Source organism: Solanum stenotomum, chromosome 12, assembly GCF_019186545.1.
Source record: "Solanum stenotomum isolate F172 chromosome 12, ASM1918654v1, whole genome shotgun sequence".
In the NCBI taxonomy this organism is placed as follows: Eukaryota; Viridiplantae; Streptophyta; class Magnoliopsida; order Solanales; family Solanaceae; genus Solanum; species Solanum stenotomum.
This window is the reverse complement of record NC_064293.1, coordinates 36,887,637-36,910,556: the sequence shown is the minus strand read 5'-3', so window position 1 is coordinate 36,910,556 and position 22,920 is coordinate 36,887,637. Positions and strand designations below refer to the sequence as shown.

General features: G+C 31.0%; 1 protein-coding gene across 1 annotated transcript; it reads right to left on the bottom strand.

The window, feature by feature from the left end:
• Positions 1 to 219: 219 nt before the first annotated feature.
• Positions 220 to 7,323, bottom strand: LOC125848228 (protein STRUBBELIG-RECEPTOR FAMILY 3-like). Its single transcript, XM_049528058.1, has 17 exons — positions 7,160 to 7,323; positions 6,671 to 6,870; positions 6,376 to 6,505; positions 6,219 to 6,290; positions 5,964 to 6,029; positions 5,784 to 5,855; positions 5,630 to 5,701; positions 5,461 to 5,532; positions 4,905 to 4,970; positions 4,733 to 4,798; positions 3,210 to 3,592; positions 2,720 to 3,105; positions 2,012 to 2,283; positions 1,660 to 1,798; positions 1,168 to 1,289; positions 892 to 1,048; positions 220 to 493 (listed from the first exon to the last, which is right to left on the bottom strand). The coding sequence occupies exons 2-17, from the start codon at positions 6,768 to 6,770 to the stop codon at positions 431 to 433; spliced, it is 2,238 nt and encodes a 745-aa protein (XP_049384015.1). The 5' UTR covers positions 6,771 to 6,870; positions 7,160 to 7,323; the 3' UTR covers positions 220 to 430.
• Between the last annotated feature and the right edge of the window lie 15,597 nt (positions 7,324 to 22,920).

Here is a 22,920-nt window from a genome sequence, read left to right as displayed (position 1 = left end):
CAAAATGTAACGAAGGGTATAAATGATCTATTTCATATAGTTCGGAGGCAATTTTGACCCTTTTCCGATTTAAAAATATCAAAGTACAAAAAATGTCAAATCAAGCAAAGGCGCACTTTAAGCAAAGAGATCACAAACTACATTAATTTTATATTATACAAGTGCTTCGAATGATCACAAAACTTGCATACAGAATTGGCTGAAAATATATTACTAACTCCTCGATTACACTAAAAGAATGCTTTCTCATAGATATGCCAAAAAGAATCACACATGAAAATGTTGCAAAACATAATAATGCTATTTACATTACAATAGATTACATTACTCATGTTAGCACACAATATTTGAGCTTAATGAAAATGTTGTGTAAAGATTTCTCCTTGAATCCTTGCCATCTATGCTAAAAGACTCAGTCTTGATGATATCTTTAGATCATCTGCAGAAGATTCTGCACGATTTCGGACATTGGTGGCCTGAATTCAGGTTCCGACTGCCCAACAAAAAAGTAGGAGGACATGAGAAAAGTATGAAAGGCGACAGCTCGAAAAACATCAGTCCAAACATTATGTGTGTGTTTTTTAGCTATAGCAGAATGGCGAATTTACTAACAAAGTACCTCTTCTCTCCCTAGACTGAGTTGATTCTAAAATTTACTTGAGCCTAAATAGCTCAAATGTAGAGTTTGTTTTCTTGTTGGACATGCAGCCTATGGTTAAGTAGGTTTATCCAAAACAGACATTTACCAAAACCCTGGAATTTAACTGGATTAAAGTCTCATTTTATGAAGAATAACCAGTAAAGTTTCTCACACGCGGTAACTCAAAACTGTAAGTGGGACTTTACACTTCATGAAAGAGCTATGAGGAAAATGTAAAGGAAGAGACTAACCTGAATACACAAGGAAATTATGTCAGCAAACCGAGACAAAGACTTGGATGGATAACAACCATTTAGGGAAGGATCAACCATTCTTGATAATGCATCTATATCATGCAGCCGTGGAATAGCCCATCGAACCAGTAACTGCTCCCCTCTAGGCCGGGACCTGGAAATCATGTTTTAATGGGCTCAAAGTCGGGAGTCGTATAATTTCAGAAAAATATGTAGTTGCAACAATAACAACTAGCAAGGTGTTAAAATATATCTGTCAGAAAAGAAATTAACCTGTCGTAAGATTGTCTTCCTGTGAGAAGTTCTAGCATAACAACTCCAAAGCTATAAACATCACTCTGACAAGTATAGTTTCCCAATTCAAGTTCAGGAGCACCATAGCCGGATCCTTGCAACTGAAATTTATACTGAAGTTATCAACACTTTATTCATCGATAAATGCAATATGAGATGGACAGCTTTTTGATGCAAACCAAAATTAGCAGAAATACCAGGTCTTGTCCTTTCATTTTTATCCCCTCGAAATAGAAACAAACAACCATTTCTAAACAGAATGCACCAATTTTTAGCAGCCAATTGGCACCTAGTTTTCATACTAATGAATAATGATGCAGTTTCTAGAAGTTAAGAAGGAAGTGTTTACAAGTTCAATGAAGATCACAGTCCAAAAGGATAAATTTTCCCATTACGAATTCAGAATAACTACAGTTTGCAAGTCAAATCTCCTGTTATTCTTGTTTCTAGTCTGAGGATTGAAGGGATTACCTGTCTTATGGAATCAGATGACATCAGAGGTGCCAAACCACAATCTGACATATGTACAGCAAGTTCATCATCAAGGAGAACATTAGTGGACTTGAAGTTCAGGTGGACAATAGGTGGTTGACAAACTTCATGCAAGTACCTTTCAGTGAAACAGGAAGCAACTCAATCTCTAAACGGTTACAAGCTAAGGATAAAACTACAAAATTAATTGTGGTGTAGCAAACATTAAGCCCGGGAAACACGCAGAGCTGACTTTAACAGCCAATTTATAATTTATTTAACCATCACAATTCATTAAAACAAGTTACAAGCACTTATAAACTAATATCATTCAGCTTTTTTTCGTACTTACTCTAATGCTCTTGCTGCTTGAAGTGCAATGCGTACACGTGTACTCCAGGAAAGTTTTCTGTGGATCTGATCATCTAAGTGCAATGCTTCGTGGAGGGTACCATTTCTACAATACTCGTAGACAAGCAACCGTTGTCCATGCTCTGAACAGTAACCCACAAGTTTGACAATGTTTTCATGCTGAAGTTTAGAGATATTGGAAACCATTTCAACAAATTCTTGATCACTTTGACGCTTGGTCATAGCAGTGTCTAGTTTCTTGACCGCCAATAGCTAACAAAACAAAAGCATCAAGAAATAGCAAAGTCTCAGCACCTTCTACCCTTGTACGGCAACTAAATAGGTTATATACAAACATGACAAGTACAAGTGGTTATTGGGAAAACAGGAAACTAATTTAATGAATCAGGAGGCATGTCAGGTATATCTACAGTCTACTAATGGAAACTGTTGCCATCTACAAGGTTGGACTACTTCTATTATGCAAAACTAGAGTCAAACATTACAGACCCACAAAACATCTACAAGTTCAATGTAAAATAGATATAATGTCTGTCACAGAAAACCATGCTTTTAATAAAAAAATAACAAGTAATTTCCACCTTTAAAAAAGTGAAATGAAGCTCAAGATGTGGTACTGATGCAGTCACAATGCATGCAAGCACACAGTATTTACTGATTTGAAGCTCGTGAAAATAAAGATGCTTACTTTTTTGGGAGACTCAGCTCTGTAGACTGTTCCAAGCATGCCTCCTCCAATAAGATTATCTTGAGAAAAGCTATTTGTATACTGCTGAAGAGAGGCAATGGTGAAGAACTCTGCAGAGTTTACATTCTTCATAGCATGCTTGCCTGAGGTAATTGGGGGAACAATTGGATTTACAACCATCCTCTCAGCAGAAAGAGTTTGAAGAAAAGGTGGTGGCGGTGGTGGAAGAACATCCGATATCATTGACTCCATCTCCGAGCCCAGCTCATCGTCTGTATATGATATAGTGCTCTTCACGTCTTTCTGCTGCACAGCCTCTGAAGTATTCATTGACATGTTCCTACCCTGAGCTTTCCCATTTCCAGCCACTGGCCTCAAACCTGCTTCTTTTGGACATATCCATTTTGTCATCATAATGCCATTAAAAACAACAGGTAACTGACGATAAACATAAATCTATAAGAAGAAAGTACACATATGAACTATTTACCTTTTTCTGCATCATAATATGGTTTTTGCAGGGATTGATCATGTTTAGGGTTACCCTTGACCTTAGGCAAACTATGATCATATGTTTCATGTCTCTTGGTTTCTTTTTGGGTCTCTCTTCTTCTTTTGCAGAATCGTGACATCAATAGGCAAACACCCAATCCAAGTATGACAAGGGATACTAATCCGGCTATAGCAATCAATTTGACATGTTTGGTTGAATTACTACTCTTTTGCCTTCCAGAGGGCTGTAATTCCTGTCCTGGAGGTACAATATATGGCAGTGAAGGGGCTAAATCTGGAGAAAGCGCAAATGGTGCTGGAGAAGGCGATATCATGGGTGGTGAAGGGATGATAGTAGTATTAAAAGGATTCCCTGCACGTCTGATAAAAAACATAGATTTCACCATGTAAGGCAACAAAATTTATAAGTATACAAATGAACCTTTCATGAAGAAGAAAAGACTACCATAGTTCGCTTCCCCCAAAGAGTATCAACTAAACAATTGAGGCCATGACTAAGGCTAGTCTATCACAAAAATGCATCATGTTGATTGGTTATCCATTGTAATTTCATTTTAACCAATCAAATGGTTCTGGAGAAATATTTTTGTAGATGTGCAAAACAAATGTGTTTACACAGTTGATCTTTTGAAGATTTGTGAGCACTTTTATAAGTGGAAGAAGAATTGTTTTTTAATGAAAATCCCTCAAACCCCCTTCTTCATTGATGAAATGAAAATTTTCTTATAAGAACTTAAGCAAACATGGTTTCAATAAGGTCTTTAAAAGAACTCCAAAAGAGCTTTCACAACAAACACCAACTAAATATCTATTATCAATCTTGCACAAAATAGAATTTTAGATAAAGTTAAGAGTGACATGTAGGATGATGCACAAGGTAGAACGGATAAAGAGGATTCATATAGCCATCCACAATTAATTTGGGATTGAGGATGGTTGATTGATGGAGTAAAGAACTGGTTCATAAGGTGTACTATGCAGTCTTCATTCAAAAAGACCATACTATTTAGTAATATCTTTACATGCCATATCTTCAAGTTTGCTACTTTACCCATTTATCAGCCAGTGTACTGATTTATTTATCAGATCGATGCATGACAAAGTTATAGAAACTAAAACTTGTAAAACCAACATTTTCATGGTCAGCTCATGGAATGGTGTCAAGTTTATTAGAAACAACAGTTATACTGGCTTCCCATAAATATTCATTGCAAGCACAATTGGCAATTAAATTAGATCTAAATAGTGCAATCTCTAGCCCAAGAGACAACTCCCTTTTGTTTTAAATTTTTTAAGTCACATTGTCCCATTACCACAGTGACCAATGCTTATCCAATTTTAAATTGATGGAAGTACACAGAGAGATGAAGCCAAATTAAAACAAGGAGAAATAAGATACTCCAGTTCATATTACAGAAGTTGAAGATAGAATAAAATGGATTTCATCAGCTTAAAAGAAAACCCAAACTAAAGAGGGCAAAAAAATTCCTAGGTTTTTACCTGAAGGTCGGGATGCTCAACAATTTTGGTGGTATAGGCCCAGAGAACAAATTATTCTCTATGTTTCTGCAGAACAAGAAAGTGACCAAATTTAAGCACACATTGAGCAGAAAATGACATAGTTGATGACATTATCTATAATGATGGAAAATTTATTAGTCCAGGAGATTACAAATCCGTTAGAGCAAGATCTTGCAAAACGTCAAGGATCCCAGAAAGCTGATTGTTCTGTAAGTGTCTGCATAGAGCCAAAAGTATGTATTCAAAAATCAAAACTAGAGTATCACAATTCACCATAAATACAAGTATATTCACAAGTCTAGTTGAGAAATTATGTTAACATCCCTTTACCATCCAAGTATATTAAGTTGAATGGTTGCAAATTGAGATTCTAGACAAAATTAATCAACTTTGTGAAGTATTATCCTCAAATATCATTCCTCTAGCTTGTTCACAGAAAACACATCTTGACAAACCAACATTCAGCACAACCATACAATAGTTACATATGCAATGAAATGTCAAAAACTATATTTATCTTTACAAAACTTATCAGTTTAAATTATGTATGAGCAGAACTTATGTTAAATTTCTGAAGGAATTAAGGACTTATTTGAACTTCTATTCAGTGTCTAGAGAGAGGAAAGCACTCATTCCTCATAGCCAGAAAAGTAGTTTCATTTCCTAATATTTCCCTAATTATCATACCAACAAGGAGAAATACATACAAGGTAGTAAGTGACGACAAAGTCCCCACTGAAGGAGGCAGCTGACCACTTAAACTGTTCCCAGATAAGTCCCTGCAAAATAAGAGCATGAAGCCATAAATACAAACAACACCAAGAAAAGGAGCTTCATCGCTGAGAAAAGGTAAAAAGCTAAAAGAAGTATGAGTACATGTTAATCAAAGTCTTAAGTTGCAGAAAGGCATCTGGAATGACTCCATTGAGATGATTGTTGTTCAACGACCTACAAGGAAGGAATTAAATGTAATGACAACAAAAGCATGGTCATAGAAAAAGTATATTAAGATAAGTCAACTATAACTCACAAGTCTGTTAATTGCCCTAACGAGGATATGTTGTCTGGAATGCTCCCAGTAAGCTGGTTACCAGAGAGAGACCTGTATATACACAAATACCATAATAGGATTAAAAATGTGGATGTATGTGGAGCAAATAACTTATAAAGTGGTGAAGAAGCTCAGTAAGGACAAAGATTATTAACTTACAAGGTTTTGAGGGTGACAGGCAAATTGGATGGTATACTGCCTCCAATATGGTTGTTGCTGAGATCTCTGGTTTGATCATAACACAAAGCGTAGACATTTAATACGTAGCAGTTAACTAAAGCCATAGAATTAAACAATGTAATAGAGGTGTCAAATGATGCAGGGAAGGGCAAAGTGCACAGAACCAAATGACAAGGCAAATTTCAGCAACATAAGTTAAATCAATGCAATGATGAAGATAAAGATGGTACCAACATTTGTATGATTGAAGCAAAGCTTCCTATGCCCTCACTTAATTCACCTCCCAAATTTGAATCATTTAGTACTCTGCCAAAAAAAGAAAAGAAATCTATTATAAAGTATTCAAACCATGTGAGAAACACAAGCAAAAAAAAACAGAAGGAAATCTTACATTCCAGTTACATTGGAATTGACACAGAGTACACCATGCCATAGATCACCACAAGGGTCTAATCCATATGGCACCCATCCAGGAAGCAAGGGGTAGCCCAGACTAGTATATAAACTATTTATGGCAAATACTGGAGAGCAAGAAAAGAACACAAAGTCATAAACTTCACCTTTCTTTTACACAAAACATCAAACTGTAATTTCAATAAAGCTAATAGAAAAGATAACAAATTCAAACTATTAGACATTCTATACTGTATAATACACAATTCAAACCACAGAGAGATTATTAATACCATCACGAGGATCAGTAAACCCCTGGCAATTTTGAACAGCAAAAACTGCAAATACAAACAAAATCTTCATATATAGTCCACACATCTTGTGACCAATCATCACCAAGGGACACTCCAAGAACACAAATTTCCTGCTTCCTCTTCCTCTGTCCTTTTTCCTTCAAATCTTTGCTTCACAGTTCCAGCAAAAAGAAAACACTCTGCAAAACACACAAAGATCTTCACTTTAACATAAACAACAGACAAATCTCCAACAACCAAAAGAACCAAAACCTCAAAACTACACTTCCATGGATTTTCAAAACAAAAAAAAAACACATAACCTGCAAAAAGAGTACTCTTAAAAAAGAAAGACAGTCAAATACTGAACACCCATCATAGAGAAGTTCAAAAAACATAAAAAGAACACATCTTTCGATACAAAAAGTACATAAAGATTCAAAGTTTATGAACAAAAAACTCTACAGCAAAGTGAAGAACCCCACATACAACAAAGTTGGGATATGTGCTACTACCCTTTTATTTTTTGTGTCTCTAAACAAGACAAAAACAATAGATAAACACTTGCTTTTAGGCTTAAGCCTATATCTTCTTTCTTCTACCTTTTGATAAACAGTGATTTGGTACATCAGTAGAGTACTTAATTTAATCCCATTAATTTAGGGAACCCACATATATCAAATTTTCCAAAAAGAACGTTAAAGCTGGAGAAGAATTTCAATAATTTGATTTGAATTTATACTACAGAGTGTACCGTTGGTGCTGTGTAGAAAACAGTACTACTGGTGTTGGGTGAGTTTTCAGCACATGGCTCCCACTGTGAATTTGACTATTTATGCTTAATTGGGAACAAAATCTACACTAATATATTTTAAAATTGTCTTTTTCCTATTACATTAATTTCTTTTTACTTTTATTATTTATTCGATACTTACATTAAAATCAGATGACGGTGAGATAAATTACTCTCTCACAAAGGCTTCTGATGAGTAGAAGCATTTTGGAAGGAGAGAGAAGGATCTACATAATTTTTACACTTTCTCTGTTCTTAATTATTTGTTCATTTTTGAATTGACACACCTATTAAGAAAATAATTATTGACATAATGAGTTTACTATTTTATCTTTGTTAATTATGAAGTGGATGCATTAAAAATTTAAGATTTTCAGGAAATTTTACTTTTTTCAAAATAATTAATTGAGAGTATAATAGGTAAAAAGAATTGTTCTTTCTTGATTTGTCAAAATGAACAATTAATTAGGAATAACTAAAAAAAAAGAAAAATGGACAAATAATTAGAAATAGAAGGAGTACTTCTTTAAAGAAAATGTTTGAATTAACTTGTGCACTTATTATTCACATAAATTTCAAATTTATGCTTGCTCTACAAACTAGCAATTAATGAAAGTTCAATTTCAATAAATACATAATTAAATGTACAAAGATTTAACCTCTAAGACCAGCATTTTAAATTTACTTGAAAAATCCTTTCAAAATTGATAGAAAAAGAATTTTATGTCAAATGTTAAAACTTTGTGCAGAGGAGGAAAATATCTTAATGATAGAAATATATATATTCATATAATATTTTGTCATATGATATATTAAAGTATCAAATTATTCTATCAAAATCTTTGAAACTATTATTGATAATCTTAGAGATTCTATTTCTATAAAGAGGATTATTATATTATCAATTAGAAGAACATAATTATTATAAAAAGGTAAATTCTTTAAAAAGTAAAATATAGCATAAAAATAGCTTTTATAATAAGATAATGTTATATAAGATGCAACTATACGCCTAAGAATAACTATATATATATATATATATATATATATATTGATACCGCACCCGCACGACAAAAAGAGAAAGGGAAAAAAAAATCAAAAAATCAAGCAAATGATAGATAGAGAAAACTGAGATAATATCTCAAATGGTCAATTAATTATGAATAACTTTCTCAAAAATTTACTTAACTGTGGTTTGTGATAGTTTTCTCATAAAGTCATTTAATTTTATTTTATAAGTCAAAAGTCGCTCAATTATAATTTAAATATATAGTTATCTTAGAAAGTCACTCAACTATTATATTTAATATAGAAAATCAACCAATCAATTTAATCATTCAATTTTGTTGACATGAGATTTATAATTTTATACTAAATTTTTAAAAAAATAAAAAAGTGTCCATTTTAATCATTTTATTGATGGACCTACTAAAATTATATGAAAATATATATTTATCAAGAACATTTTAGTTTAGATGCATTTAAAATAATATTTAAAGCAATCACTCGTGCAAATATGACGCATAATTTGCTACTCTAATTTTTCTCATATAATTAAGAAATATTGGAATCTTCGTTATCATCTCACTATTGTTTAAAGGTTGACATAATTAATTGATTATCCAATTCTAAGTTAACAGTTATTTGTTTTTGTATTTATAATTTATATTAAAACTTACAATATAATTTTGGTTTACTAAATATGGTATTAAATTGGTTGTATGATATATATATTACTTAATTTTAGTGGGACGTGTCAATATGCATATAATGAGAATTTTTTTATTTCTTAAAAATTTAGTTTAAAATAAATTTTTCATGTCAACCAAATTTAATGATTTTTTTTTAAAAATTGGTCGTAATACTTTTTTATTGGTTATTAATACCTTTCTCAAATATAAATCATAATATTTTTTATATATATATTATAAGTTATTTATTAAAATTTATTTGTAAATTAATTGAAAGTTTTATTTTGTTTATTTTCTTAGTAATAAATTATAAAATTGAATATACATAAGACTACGCTCCATAGATCCATAAGACTTGCGTCTTGTGTCTCGAGACTTACGTCTCACCCCATACTGCATAAAACGTCTCTTCTCACGCCCCCGGCTTTTAAAACTCTACTCCTATCTAATCCAAGTTAATTGTCCTGTCTCAATTTTGATAGTTCAATTATTACTTCTTACAACTTAAAAAAAAAATGTAATTACGTCTTAGTATTATTTTCTGCTTAAAGATATTTTTCATCACATAATTGGTAAGTGAATGGAAAATGTTTAATTGGTCAGCAATGACTAATGGAGCACCTAAATTTTCATTACTACATTATATTAAAAAAAAGTATAGTAATGCTTTCTTGATCATTGAACTATCTCCTTGATTATTTATTTATTTTTATTTTTTTTATAAGAGCTTTATCTCATTTTCAAGTAAGGAAAACTTTAAGGGTGAATATGATTGTTAATTAAAAAGTGGTTAAAAGTGACTACGTGAAGTTCATTTTCAGTAGGCATGAAAAATTTGTAGTTTCTTAGGTCTTAAGACTTGACCCATACACACCAATATCATAATTATATATTATCTGTTCTTCTAATTTATATGACATAATTTAATTTTGCGTAAGTTTAAGAAGTAAATATATTTTTATATAATTGATGGCTTTAATGTATAATAAAGCATTTATATGGTTGTATAACTTTTAAAATTTTAAATTTAAAGCATGTCAATAATATTTATATGATTTACAAAAAAAAAAAATTAAAAACTGTCATATATATTGAAGGGTAGTAACCATTGTTGATTTCGTGAATCACGTCTTGTCATCATCAAAAAAATAAAAAAATTAAAAAATTAAAAAAATTACTATTCACTTTTCCTTTTTCTTTTTCTTGTAAATGGAGGTAACTAGTAAGAATTAATAATATATCAAGAAATACTCCTAGAAAGGTAAATATGGTTTAGTAGCCATTGTCTCCACTAGTGCACAATATATTCTAATAATTATTGGTTAAGGAGGTTAACTTCTAATTAACTATAGAAAAAGAATGTACAAGTAATTCATAAAAAATAAAATTAACAACCTAAAAGGAAAAAAAAACTTGCGACCTACTCTAATTATAGCGTAAACAATTAAAGTCAATGTTTCTTCAATTATTTTTTATTCATATAAGTTACTATAACTACCAAATACTCTTTTGTCTTACCTTCACGTAAAAAAATTGTATGAATATTACAACATAATGCCAAAAGAAAACACCTATATACTTGGAAAAAACCCTCATTAAATCTGCAAAAAAGTTTTTCGTTTCTTAACGAGTGTTGTTTTAGTTTAGACACACTCTTTTATAATACTACTAATTCCTATAAAATAATAAGTGTTTTAACTAACTTACCTCTAATTAAATGCTTTGATAAAAGAAGTGATATTTTAACCCGTAAAACTTCATGTATTTAAATAATGATGATTTTGAAAAATAAGATCAATTGTTGCTTAAAAATCTAAAACATCACTTACTCCCTTCGTTCGGATTTACTCGTCAAATATTTCCTAATTTAATTTCTACTTTTACTTATTATTATTGACAAATAAAAATATGACAATTTTATTTTTTCTATTATGCCATCAATTATTAACATTAAGTTAATGTTTTTGAAAAATGTAATGAGTAAACCTATTTGAGACCCTGTCAACTAATAGGAATAAAATGATAAACTTATAGTAATATCAATCATTATTTTCTTATTAATATGTGTATCGAGATTAAAATTGACAAGTAAATCGAAACGGAAGAAGTATTTAGGAACTAACGATTACTAATTTGGAAGAATGTGATGACTGATGAGTAACGAAACACTAATGATAGCAATGTTGCTCCAAATATGGGGCATGCGTTTTTTTTTTCCAACTCCCTCTACTCATTTGACATAATTATGTCACATTCACAACTATATCAAATATTTAATGAAAAATTAAACTACTTGTCATCCTCGAAATATTATTAACTTTATGCACATTTATTAATTATTGTTGGTAAATTAATTATGGCTAAATATTCATGAAAGTTGCACTTTTGAGACTTTTGTCTTTGCAACAACTATAATATCTTGTGCACTGGAAGGACCATGAAGTGAAAAAGTCTACATTTTTTATTTAACAAGAAATACGAGTAAGAATTACTCTATAGATATCATTGAAAAATATTTTTGTTTGTTATTTTTTATGACTAAAGTAAAGTCACCAAATGAAATTTTAAATATGTTTTCGTTCGTTGATGCTTTACTATTTGTATCGTAATCCACTCAACCATGGTACAATGATACATAATACATACTAACTCTTCTACTTGAGTAGATGGTCTTTCGGAAACAGCTTTTTTATCTCCATGATGTAGTAATAAGATCTACATACATTTTACCCTCCTCAAACCTTACTTGTGACATTTCACCGGATATGTTGTTGTACATAGTACATACTACAATTTTATCATTGGACATATCCTATCATCTAATATAGAATATTTACCTTAAATAAATATGTTTAAAATTAAAATAATCAAATGTAAAAGAATTTTTTTTAAGAACATCTTACAACTCCCTTCGTTCACTTTTACTAGTACACTATTTCAAAAATAGATTTTCACTTTTAACTTATCAAGAAAAGACAATTTTTTTAATTATATTTTAACCTCAACATTAATTACTTATTCCTCAAATTAGTTCACATGACCTAAGAATATACATCAGTTAATATGAATATTATGATAAAATACCCATATCGATCATTATTTCTTAAACTATATACAAATGCTTAAACATTCAAAAAGCTTAAACAGATCTCGGGCCTGTTACGCAGTATGCTTACTTCATTTGAGCCCACAAATTTAATGGGCCAAAAAAAAATATTTCTGGGCCTAATTGTAGAATGTTACAATATTTTACAATATTGGAATTATAAGTTGTGCAAAGTTTTTTTTTTTGGCAAATTACAGAAATCACATACTTTTAAGGCAAAATAGCAATCTATCCCTTAAAAGTTTATAATTACAGAAATCCCTCAAATGGATACAATAATATAAGCGTTGATACATTAATCTGATGCATGAAATACATTAATCGTTAAGTAAGATACATTACATTTTATACATGATACACTAATCTGATGTACATTTTATACATGATACATTAATCTGATGCGCGAGATACAATAATATAAGCGCTGATACATTAATCTGATGCGCGAGATACACTAATTTGATGTGCGAAAATGAGGGCTTTTGGAGATTTGTCAAACTTATAGGGGATAATGGTAATAAGTAAACAAAAAGGTGGGATTTATGTAATTTATCCTTCTTTTTTTTTGGATTTGCAAAGTTTTCTTCACTTTTGAATAATCATATAGAAAGCGTAATAGCTCACTAGTCTAGCTCCATGGCATCGAAAATGTATCAGGGCTCAAGTGATTCACTGAAGCGACGAGACCTTGAAAGCTGCTTTTTCAAGTGTCAGTAGCGGAACATTCTATCAATCGGGGAAGGTTTTTGGTGACAAAACTTGGAGATATCAGAAGTGAGAATGCTGACATGAGTAACGAAAAATCCGAGGCTGATTCATCCTATTCAAATTTAGCTATGCTAATGGAAGAGGAAAAATTTTCAGATGAGATGGACCCCCAAGAGATGAGCGAGAACCCCCAATTGCTTAGGAGTCGCACTCTGTACCGCTTGGTGGACAAAATCTTCTCTCCTTCTTGAATTCTTTACCTTCTTAAAAAAAATATAACCTCATTAATCAATGTTTATTAAATCAGGCTCTATAATTATATTAAGAATATACACTTCCATTACTTACTAAAACAAAAATGTTCTTATCAAGCTATAACAATCATTTTAAAAATAATTAAAATCAATTTCAACATCAAATAAGAAATATGTCCTCACTTTTGAATTAATTTTATATATGTATTTATTGAGGGTTATTTTGTAAAGTGAGACGACTTTCAAAAAGACATTATCTTGAGTATCCTCTATCTTCATGACTAATGGTAATGGGAGGTATTGATAACAATCACAGTGATTAGTTTTACAATATGGTTTAAAATTTAACACGTTCATTAAGAGAAGGTCAGAGAGAAAATATTGCAAAACATGTCTCTTTTAAAAAGAGATTTTTTTTATTGATAGTAGGGTTCAAACCCATAATACTAATGTGAAAAACATTTTCATCACCCTTTCTTACCACTGAGTTGTCATTCAATTTGTTAGGGATTCACAAGTTAATATATATATATATATATATATAAATTTCTAATACAAATACAGGGTCTACAAAAAAGTTGGTGGGTTTGTTCAAACTCACGAATACCCACCTAGCTCCGTAATTGGACAAGGTTACTAAATTATTGGTACCTTTTTCTTATTTTCTCCCACCTTATTATTCCTATTGGAAAATGAGTGATATTTGTCACTTCTCACCCCTTTGATATTTATAAACTTAAAAAATTTACTTAAAATGAGATTAGATAGATTTTCGGTCAACTCTTAAAATGGCTCATTGACTAAGAATAAAGATGGAGAATCAATAGGAAAGAAAACAAAGAATAAATATATTTATATATAATAATAATTTTAAAAAAGAGATTAGGAGGTAACCATGTTATATATAAAGTTTTATTGGTCTTTGAGGTCAAACATTGATGTAGGATAGATTATAATATTATTTGTTTGTTAATCATATCATATAATACAAATGATTAGTTCCTAGATCTCATAGTACTAGCTAGTGTTTCAAAATTATAGGATTTAATTAAGATATACTTAAGAATATATTAATCTGCAAAGGGCAAAAGCCACGATACTCATCATTATTATTACTTGTGACATGGGCCACTATTGTCCCACAGCTCTCCTTCATTTATATAACTATGGAAAAAGGGTTTGATATATTTTTCAATTTTGTCATTTAGAGCTAATATACCCCTCGTTATGAAAGTGACTCATAAATAACCCTACTTATATACAAATGGTTCACATATACCCTTTTCCTCTAACGGAAATGAAAAAAAAAAATTAGTTTAATTTTTTAATTATTTTTTTTAAAAAAAAAATATAATCCCATATTGGGTATATTTAATCCTCCTCGAACATTTTTTTTGTTTTAATGATTAATTTAGATTTATTATTTTGATGGTCAAATTTATTTATATTTCACTAATATTCTTATAAAACTTATTATAGATGACCAAATTTTTTTCTTCAAATACCAAAATTAATTACAATATGGACAAAAAAATAGTTTTAAATTATAATATAGCAACAAAAAATAGTTTTAAATTTTTTTCTTTACACTAAGGAATGAAAGAAAAAAATAAAATAAGAATAAGAAACTCAAATAATGATAATCAAAGAAATCAAAAAATAATTTATGTATGAAAAAGATTAAAATATACCTTGAACTTTGCTAGAAGAATCATATATACCCCTAAATGATTTTGAAAAAAAAATAAAAGTCAAAAATATAAATTTAAAACTAATTTTTTCACTTCCGTTAAATGAAGGGTATATGTGAGCACATTTTATAACGGTAGGGGTATATGTGAGCCGTTTGTATAGCGGTAAGAGTATATATGAGTCACTTTCATAACGAGGGACATATCAGCTCCAAAGACAAAATTGAGGGGTATATCAGGCCATTTTCCCTATAACTATTTATTTTGGGGGAAATCATTAATAGAAAATAAAAACTAATCCTTATAGTTAAAAATAATTATTTAAAATATATATATAGTTGAATCTAGAATCGCTGATGTGTCACCCTCCAATGGCTAGCATTTGCAATTATATTTTTTCTCCTTTTTTTTTAATTATTTCTGATTTTTTAATCCCTACAAAAATGCATAATGAGTTAAAACATCACACTAAATAGGAGTAATTAATCCGTCATCTGCAGCCCAAAACGTACGTTAAAAACTCAGCTCACTACCATCACCTTAACCAGCCCACTAACATCACCTTAATTACCCAATCTATATACATAATAAAGTTGAATATAAAAGAGGTGATGTGGCATTTCTCAATGACATCTATTCCTATTTATCTTTTTTCTCCTTTTTTTGACCATTTTTATTTATTTAAATCAATTATTTTATTATAAAGGTAAATTACTTAATTTATTACAAAGAAATATTTTATTAATGGAGATATATTTACAACAAAAACTTTTCACATGCCAATTTACAAGAAGTAATTATTCATAACTCATACCTCTCTAATTTTCACTCTTAATAAATTTTAATTAATTATTTATTTTAATCTTCTTCTAATTATAAAATATAACATAAAAAAATTATTTTAAGTATTTTTATATTTATTTACAATCAATCAATCAATATATATATATATATATATCCATTAATAAAATATTTCTTTGTAATAAATTAAGTAATTTACTTTATCTATTCATCCTTTTTTTCCTCTCTAGATTTTGTGCCTTTTTTTTCTTATTTTCTTGCCTTAAAATTTGTAGAGATTAAGATAATTTTTTAAATTTTGTTCACCATTTATCACCTTTTCCTAAAACCTTTCTCTAATCCTTCTTAAAGATATTATTATATTACAATTAAGACACTTAATAACAAAATTAAGATAATTTTTTAAATTCTGTTAACCATTTATCACCTTTTCCTAAAACCTTTCTCTATTCCTTCTTAAAGATATTATTATATTGCAATTAAGACACTTAATACCAATGTAAGTTACAATTTTATTTATTACTATATTATTTTTTAATTCATATTATTCAATTAAATTACAAATTTATTGATTACTATAAATACTAAAGCATATCATCCTCACCACTGGTAAGAATTTCTTTCTTTCTTGATTATATTTACACTTAAGTACATCACTTTGTTATGCCTAATTTTATGATGTTTAGATTATTTGTGATTTAACTTTTTTTGTTTACAGTATGAAATATAAGATGAGCATATGCCTATGTTGTTTGTGAGAATTCAAATTCAAAATTCAAACTTGATAGGTAATATTATTTGTTTTATTTTAGTTTAGTTGATGTCTCTTATTTATAGTGTTTTTCCTTCTTTATTTCTTGTCTGTGTTATTTTCTTCATTATTGTTGGTGATTTTTCTATACTTTTTATTCTTCGCATATTTTTTGTGAATCATTTTTATTGTTTATGGTGAAAGATAAGATGAACATATATGATACTATTTGAGCATTTAAGTTCAAGTTCGATGAATACACTATCATTATTAATATATGCAAATTTTGTTACTATTCTCTTTTACTCTTTTAAGACATTATAAAATTTATGGTTATAATATTAATTCAAATGTAGTAATCTCACATTTTGTTTGTCAGGATAATATCCTAACTATAAAAATAATAATCACGATTTACTAAATTCATATTTGATTTACAAATTGAAAAAATAAAAAGAAATTGACAAAGTATGATTATCTTCATGATTTGAATGCACATGACAACTTAATAAAATTTGATATTTTCCTCATCTCAAAATAAATAATATAATTTGTATGCAAATGCTACAATAATAAACTTTTTGATTAAAAAAAAAGTATAAAAAAGGACTCAACTTTCTTGCTATGGGGATTTTGATAAAGTTTGTTTAAAAAGTTTTTCTCAAATTTGTTATATGCATTTTGATAAAGTATAAAGAGATTGTTTCAAATAATTAATTTCTTCAAATATTTTATATTCTTTGTGTAATTGGGGTTTTATATCTCTCAATCTATTCTTTTCTATAAATAATAAGTATATTATATTTGTAGTAAAAATTAGTCAAGACAGAAAGTTATTCACAAAATATTTCACAAGCTAAGATTAGTGAAAGGTGAAAAGAGAATTGATTCATCATTACTGAAGAAAGGATAATAACTTTCGAAGAATAAGAACATTAAAAAAGAAAATAGTAAGAGACTACAATATTTGGAGGAAAAAAGTAATTTTATAAAACTATAATTGATGTTACTTGAACCACAATAAATATTTTAAAATTATTTTGATTTGATGAACAAGGAGGATAATGGCATTTTGATGTTCTGAGCTTTCTAAATTTATAAGTATATTTGATTTAAATTCTTTAGTTTTGCGAGAAAGATACAAACAAAACAAAAAACATACGAAGAATAAAAGATAGATTTAAAAAAATTGTATAAAATTATAAAAGCATGGGATACACATATCCAATAAAATTGTACGATGAGATCATAGAATGTAAACTCTTAGCTTAAGCGATCTAAAATTACAACCGATACAAAAACTTAAATACTATATAAACTTGATTAAGGCTTCAAATATGATATATTTGGATTAAACACAACAAAGAACCTTCACAAAACTTTTAGTAGTCAACTGTTTTAATTCTTTTTTTGATAAATTAAATGAGTTATTTATAATCGCGTGAAGCGCGGATAACTTCACTAATTTTAGTATAAGTTGAAATTTTAAGATAGTGATATTTTTTCAATTATTTGAGTGAAAAAGTAGCTAGTCACTACGTCCTTGTGTCGTTTATTATTGAGTTGTAACTACACAACTGCCACATACTACTTTTACACCTATGGAATAGATTAATAATTAAGTTTTTTTAGATAAGTGATGTTAGGTGGAACAAAAATTATTTCATTTCATCTTTAACAAAAAAAAAGTAGAACAAGAAAAAAAAATGAAAAGGTTATAGTGAGGTCAATAGTGGCGGAATCATAATTATCATTAAGGAATTCAAAATTTAAAAAGGTAAATTGAAGGCGATTCAACATCTATACATATATATACATACATATAATTTTTTTAATCATTTATAAACAATAAATATAATTTTTCGTTGAAAAGATTCAGATAAACCACTTAAGTTCCCTACTACCCTGGTGAGGTGATAGAGTAACCCTTCCATTATTAACCAAATATTTTGACTACCTTATCCTCGAAGTGGAATGTTTTGACGCAAATTCAACTAATTGAGTTATAAATATCGAATATCGACTGAAATTATTTCAGTCTTAATTTCTAAAAACATGTATGTCATAGCTCTTGGAATCTAGCCTCAAATATTGTCGAACCAAAAGGGACCCTTGATTTAAACAAGTCTACATATCATTATTACCAACTTCGATCATATACTTTTGAAGATTACAAAATAACAGCTATTAAGTAGCAAAAAGTGGAATTGTGCTTCATGATGTGCTAGCTCATTTCTTCTTTACTTTACTTTCTTTTTTCATTTTCTTTTTGGGAGTTGGGGCTACAAAAGAAAAATTATTAAAAAAATGTGAGTACTCTTTATTTGTTTGTCTCAATTTATGTCGCAATACTAAATTCGACGGTCAAAAGATAACACATAAATACTACGTACCTCTAATGGCCAGTAATTATAAATGTATGTAACATTGCAGAACAAGTATTTTTTAATAATTGTTTTTTCTGTTGAAGTAATTATTTAATGTGATAAGATTAGTTAGTTTTAGTGTACTGTTCAATTCACAGAATTAGTTAGTTAGTTAGTTAGTTAGGAGTCACAAGTTTACAATTCATAGTTAGTTGAGTTTGTTAGAGAACTATATCAGTGTGTATATATACACATACATTGTATTGGTTACAGTTCAGTTTTTCACATTCTCAATAATATCTTTTCTCTTCTTCTTCTCTGATTGTTGGTGAAAGCTCAACCTCCATTAATGGAGGAAGTATATTGTTTCGCAGCTTATGCTGCTGGTTTTGTCATGGTATCAGAGCAGTGAGATTCCTGCTCCTCTCTCTCATCGTGAACATTGTATTCAGTTCGATTTGCCGACATTTTCCTCCCTGATTTTCTCTGAACGATCTCACTATCGTTCCTCTGTTTTTTTTTTGTTTCGAATTTGCTCATTGTGAGTTCATCTTCATAATTCTTCTGTAATTGCATTCTCCTTCATATTCTTCTATGGGAGACGCTCCAGGTGACGCGACTGCTAACAACACTTCAACTCGATTGGATTTCAATAGCCCATTCTATTTGCATCCCTCAGAGAATGCAGGTTCTGCTTTACTTCCTGTTGCTTTTGACGGAACTAGCTACAGGTCATGGAGACGAGCAGTTCTTAGGGCTTTATCTGTTAAGAGTAAAACTGGATTTATAAATGGAAAAATCGTGAAGCCAAACTCTGCAGATCCAACCTTCATGCAGTGGGAAAGGTGTGATGACGTGGTGACCTCTTGGATTTTAAATTCTCTATCACCAGATCTGCGAGATAGCTTGCAATATGTCAATAATGCTAAGGAGCTTTGGGAGGAGTTGGAGGATAGATATGACCAAAATAATGGCTGCAAACTCTATCAACTACAGAAGGAGATAAATGACCTTGTGCAAGGTAATTTGGATGTCACTGGTTACTATACTAAGATGAAGAAGTTATGGGAAGAAATGAACACTCTTGATATCAATTCTCAATGCACTTGTGTGTGTATTTGTGGTGGAAAAACTAAGATGCATAAGGCTGAGCAAGATAGAAGACTTATACATTTTTTGATGGGCCTAAATGAGATGTATACTGCTGTACGTGGAAACATCCTCATGATGTCTGATCTACCAACTATGGCACAAGCATTTGCCATTTTGTCACAGGAGGAAAGGCAAAGGGAAATGAAGCCTCCTAGTCACATGGCCTTGGAATCCACCTCTCTAAATGCATCTGTGTCACCACAATACAATGCAGGATCCAAAGGTTTTAATACGAACTACAATAGAGGAGGTACAGGCAGAGGTGCAAGCAGTTCCAATAACAGCAGTTCTAATACTTTCAGGGGAAATTCCAGCACTGGGAACAGGTCAAATTTGTTCTGTGAGTACTGCAAACGAATTGGACACACTAAGGATAGGTGCTATAAGCTTCATGGTTATCCAACCAACACAAAAGCTCCAAGAGGAAAGGGCTCAGGATCTGCAGCAAATGTGCATGCCTCTGAGGATGATAGAGGCCAGTGTGAGGAAACAACTGAGCAGGAAAGACAAATTCCATTGAACCTGTCCAAAAGTCAGTATGAGCGGCTACTTAATCTACTTGGAACTCTGCAAGTTGGATCTGATTGCTCAGGAAGCATGGCAGGTGGATCAGTGAACCTAGCAGGTATACTTGCTTGCTATTCTTCTATAAATGAGATAGGTGATTTGTCATGTAAATGTATTAGATTAACTGCTGGCTCTTGGATCATAGATTCAGGAGCATCACACCACATGACTTACACAAAAGATGCCCTTACAAACCTTAGAACACTACCCTATCCTTTCCTCATTACATTACCAAATGGATACAAGGTTAAAGTGACTGAAATTGGTGATGTTTGTTTGACTTCTACACTGACTTTGTACAAAGTTTTGTTTATACCTAGCTTCAAGTTCAATTTGATATCTGTTCACTGTTTAGCTCTTCAACTCAAGGGAATAGTTAGCTTTAACAGCTCTTCTTGTTTACTGCAGGGCCCTTCTCTGAAGAGCCCTCTGGCACTTGGTAAGGCCAAGAATGGTCTGTATTTTTTCTGTCCAAAATGTCACAATTGTCCACCTGCAGATGGCAATATTGGTTCTCATGTCAGATGTCAACCCGTTTCTTCTTTTAACTACTGTAAGATAGCTTCTGTTGGAAATAAATGTCAAAGTCCATCTGAAAATGTAAAATACTTTCATACCATCAATAAAGAAGCTTGTGTTGTTGATCATATTTTATGTTCTGCTGTTAATTCCTCTTCTGGTACTGACTTTACTCACGTTCATGACACTGAATTTTTATGGCATGCTAGATTGGGACATGTACCTTTTGTAAAAATGAAAACTATCTCCACCATACCTCTGAACTTTTCCAGTAAACAACCCTTCACTTGCACAATATGTCCTATGGCTAGACAAACTAGGATGCCCTTCCCAGAAAGTACAACCACAACCAGTACAATCTTTGAACTGCTTCACATTGACTTATGGGGACCATACCACACACCTACCCATGATGGTCACCATTATTTCTTAACTATGGTGGATGACTATAGTAGGTCAACCTGGACACAACTGCTAAGATGCAAAAGTAATGCATTGCAGACCATAAAAGCCTTCATTTCCCTTATAGAAAATCAGTTCCATACCAAATTGAAAATTATCAGATCTGACAATGGTCTGGAATTTACAAGTACTGAAGCAACTAATTTCTTTCAAGAAAAAGGTATAATACACCAAAGATCATGTCCTTATACACCACAACAAAATGGTGTGGTTGAAAGGAAGCACAAATATCTCCTTGAAACAGCAAGGGCACTTCTATTCCAATCAAAACTGCCTATGAAATATTGGGGAGAGTGTGTCCTGACAGCCACATATCTTATTAATAGGCTACCTACTAAACTCTTACAAAACAAGTCCCCATATGAACTACTATATCAAAGAACACCAACTTACTCCCACCTTAGAAGTTTTGGATGCCTTTGCTTTCCAACTACCTTGAAAACTCATAAGGACAAGTTTGAACCAAGGGCAACACCACATGTCTTCATTGGATACCCTTTCAATACAAAAGGCTACAAGGTCCTCGACTTGGCTACCAAGAGAATTCATGTGTCCAGAGATGTTATTTTTCATGAAGCTGTTTTTCCTTTTGTTACTGCTCCTGTTGGTTCCACTTTTAGTTCTGTCTTGAAATCCCTTGTAAGCCATTCTGATACATTACCTTGCATGCCTAGTAAAGCAAATAATTTTGTTAATGATGAAGTGTTGAATGATGACACATTAGTTGAAGTCACTACTAACCATGTCTCCACAAATACTAATGCACAAACTACTGAACCTACAGTCCTTATGTCTCCACCTAGACCTATCACTAACACCTCTACCCTTGTTGATGCTCCACTTGCACCTAGAAGATCAACTAGGCACCTTCACACCCCAAGTTACCTGAAAGACTACACTTATACAATACCTAACTTGTCTTCTTCCACTTCTGATCCACACCACTCACTCACATCTTTCATTTCTTACCCTGATCATGTATGTTTCACTAGTCTGTGTCCTAGTAGTCAGCAGTTGATCAATAATGTTTCACATGATATTGAACCTTCTTCTTATGAAGAGGCAATTTTGAATCCTGCCTGGCAAGTGGCAATGACACAGGAATTTGATGCCTTGTATGCAAATGACACTTGGGAACTAGTTGGTTTGCCTAAAGAGAAGAATGTTATTGGGTGTAGATGGGTGTACAAGATTAAACACAAGGCAGATGGTAGTGTAGAGAGGTTCAAGGCCAGATTGGTGGTAAAGGGGTACACTCAGCAGGCTGGAGTAGATTATAATGAGACATTCTCACCTGTGGTAAAGATGACCACTGTTCGGACTCTGATTTCTTTAGCAGTCAAGAGAGGCTGGAACATGTATCAATTGGATGTTAACAATGCTTTCCTT

Bases quoted from the DNA above. Each gene is read 5' to 3' on its own strand.
- LOC125848228 (XM_049528058.1), bottom strand. From the start codon at position 6,770: ATGATTGGTCACAAGATGTGTGGACTATATATGAAGATTTTGTTTGTA. The intron at 5,702-5,783 runs GTGAGTTATAGT...CCTTCCTTGTAG, and splicing joins TTAGGGCAATTAACAGACTT to GTCGTTGAACAACAATCATC. The intron at 4,799-4,904 runs GTAATCTCCTGG...CTTGTTCTGCAG, and splicing joins GATCTTGCTCTAACGGATTT to AAACATAGAGAATAATTTGT.